The sequence below is a fragment of the Cyprinodon variegatus genome, unplaced genomic scaffold, assembly GCF_000732505.1.
Source record: "Cyprinodon variegatus isolate N-32 unplaced genomic scaffold, C_variegatus-1.0 Scaffold624, whole genome shotgun sequence".
NCBI classification, from domain to species: Eukaryota; Metazoa; Chordata; class Actinopteri; order Cyprinodontiformes; family Cyprinodontidae; genus Cyprinodon; species Cyprinodon variegatus.
In genome coordinates this window covers 103,187-104,790 of record NW_015151077.1, presented here as the reverse complement: position 1 = coordinate 104,790, position 1,604 = coordinate 103,187, and the positions used below count along the sequence as shown (strand labels likewise).

General features: G+C 35.3%; 1 protein-coding gene across 1 annotated transcript in view; it reads left to right on the top strand.

Moving 5' to 3' along the window:
• Nucleotides 1-449: 449 nt before the first annotated feature.
• LOC107096435 (ceramide synthase 2-like) overlaps nucleotides 450-1,604 on the top strand; it is a 34,272-nt gene continuing 33,117 nt past the window's right edge. The window contains exon 1 of the mRNA XM_015393086.1: nucleotides 450-575. Within this exon, the coding sequence (XP_015248572.1) occupies nucleotides 558-575 (18 nt within the window). The 5' untranslated portion in view covers nucleotides 450-557. The remainder of the gene's footprint in view (nucleotides 576-1,604) is intronic.

Genomic DNA, 1,604 nt, shown 5'->3' with positions numbered 1-1,604 from the left:
TAATAATAATAATAATAATAATAATAATAATAATAATAATAATAATAATAATAATAATAATAATAATAATAATAATAATAACAGAAATAATTCAAATTACCTTCAAATCTTTTGTTTTCATTATGAAGATTTTTCAAAGTTTCATTTCTGGATTCATTTTTGTTTGTTGGTTGTTTTTTTTTCCAAATATCAATTTGAAACAAAAGTTTTTTGGGTTTTTTTGCTGCTACAATACTGGAGCAAAACTCACTCCGTACTTTGCCTGTGGTTCTTAATCACAGAGAGCGTTATTACATCTCTTCAGGGCAGAGTAACCTGTGTGTTCATAGATGCAGTTTGTCAGCCTGCCTTTACTTCCTGGAGGGGAGAAAAAAAAAGTCCTTCCCAGGTAATTGTAGCTGAACTGGGCGTTACCTGAAGAATGTTATATAAAGAGAGTAGCTGCTGGTAATGGGTGGGGGGTTGGCATAGAGGACTGCTCTGCCTGCCCTCCTTTCCCACGGCAAACATAAACAGCCGGCTGGAGTGGAAACAGCTGCCCTTAGCCTAGGTGTCTGATGGCCGTTAGTGGAAGGGTAAGTCTCAGCTTTACTTTGACCTTGATGTGGAGATTTACATCTGAAATGTATTATTTATTGAAGTTTTTGGCGTAAAGGATCTACAGTATGCTGGTTGTAGAAACCTGTTTCTGGAGTGCAGATGGGGAGGGGGGGGGAGTAACTTTTGTTAGAGAAGTTTGTTCTGATACTATCTTTAAAAAGCTTTTCATTTGAAATGAATAAGATCCTGTTTATATGAGACAAACAGGATCTAAGTATTTGAGATCAGAGCTGAAATCACACCTGACAGGAGGCCCTCTCATGTTGCAACGCTGTCCTAAAAGTGTCCCTGTAGCACAACACCTGCATGATACTGTTGAATTATTGCTCCCTGATTGGCCTCATTTATAGCGGGTGGGGTTCCAACAGGAAATGATGTCTGATCAGTAAGACGAGCTGCATTTATTGTAGACCTATTAATACCATGAAGCTTAACTGAATGAAGCTTCACTATGTTGCACCAGCTGAATAACCTATAAGTATGTATGGAGCACTGTATGTGTTACATATGTTGCATTAATGACTTATTAAAGCTTTATTCTTATCTCCTTTAGGTTGAGTTGTTCCTGTTAGAAATCAGTCTGAGTGATGTCCCACTCCCTGACTGTGTGTTTAGCTTTGTTTGCCTGCTCAAAAGGCAAATCAATAATATGGGTTGCCTGGCTGCGGTCTCTCTTAACCTGGCAGTCGTTTCACCTATTATTGGGTTTTATTCCTGTTCTCATCTTGATGAATCCTTATATGCTGGTGTATGGTGCGAAAGTAGAGCCATCTAAAAAAAAAAAAAACAGAAAAATAAATATAAAAACTATATAAAAATAAAAATTGAAAAAGAAGAAACCAAAACATTATTTGGAAACTAAAAAAAAAGAAACTAAAAGACATTTTTAAACCAAAATTAAAATGATTTGAAACTGAAAATGAAAGATTAAAACACCTCAGATTGAAAAGAAACAGTTTAACTGATAAAATCTAGTCACATACATATAGTTAATAAATTATTCT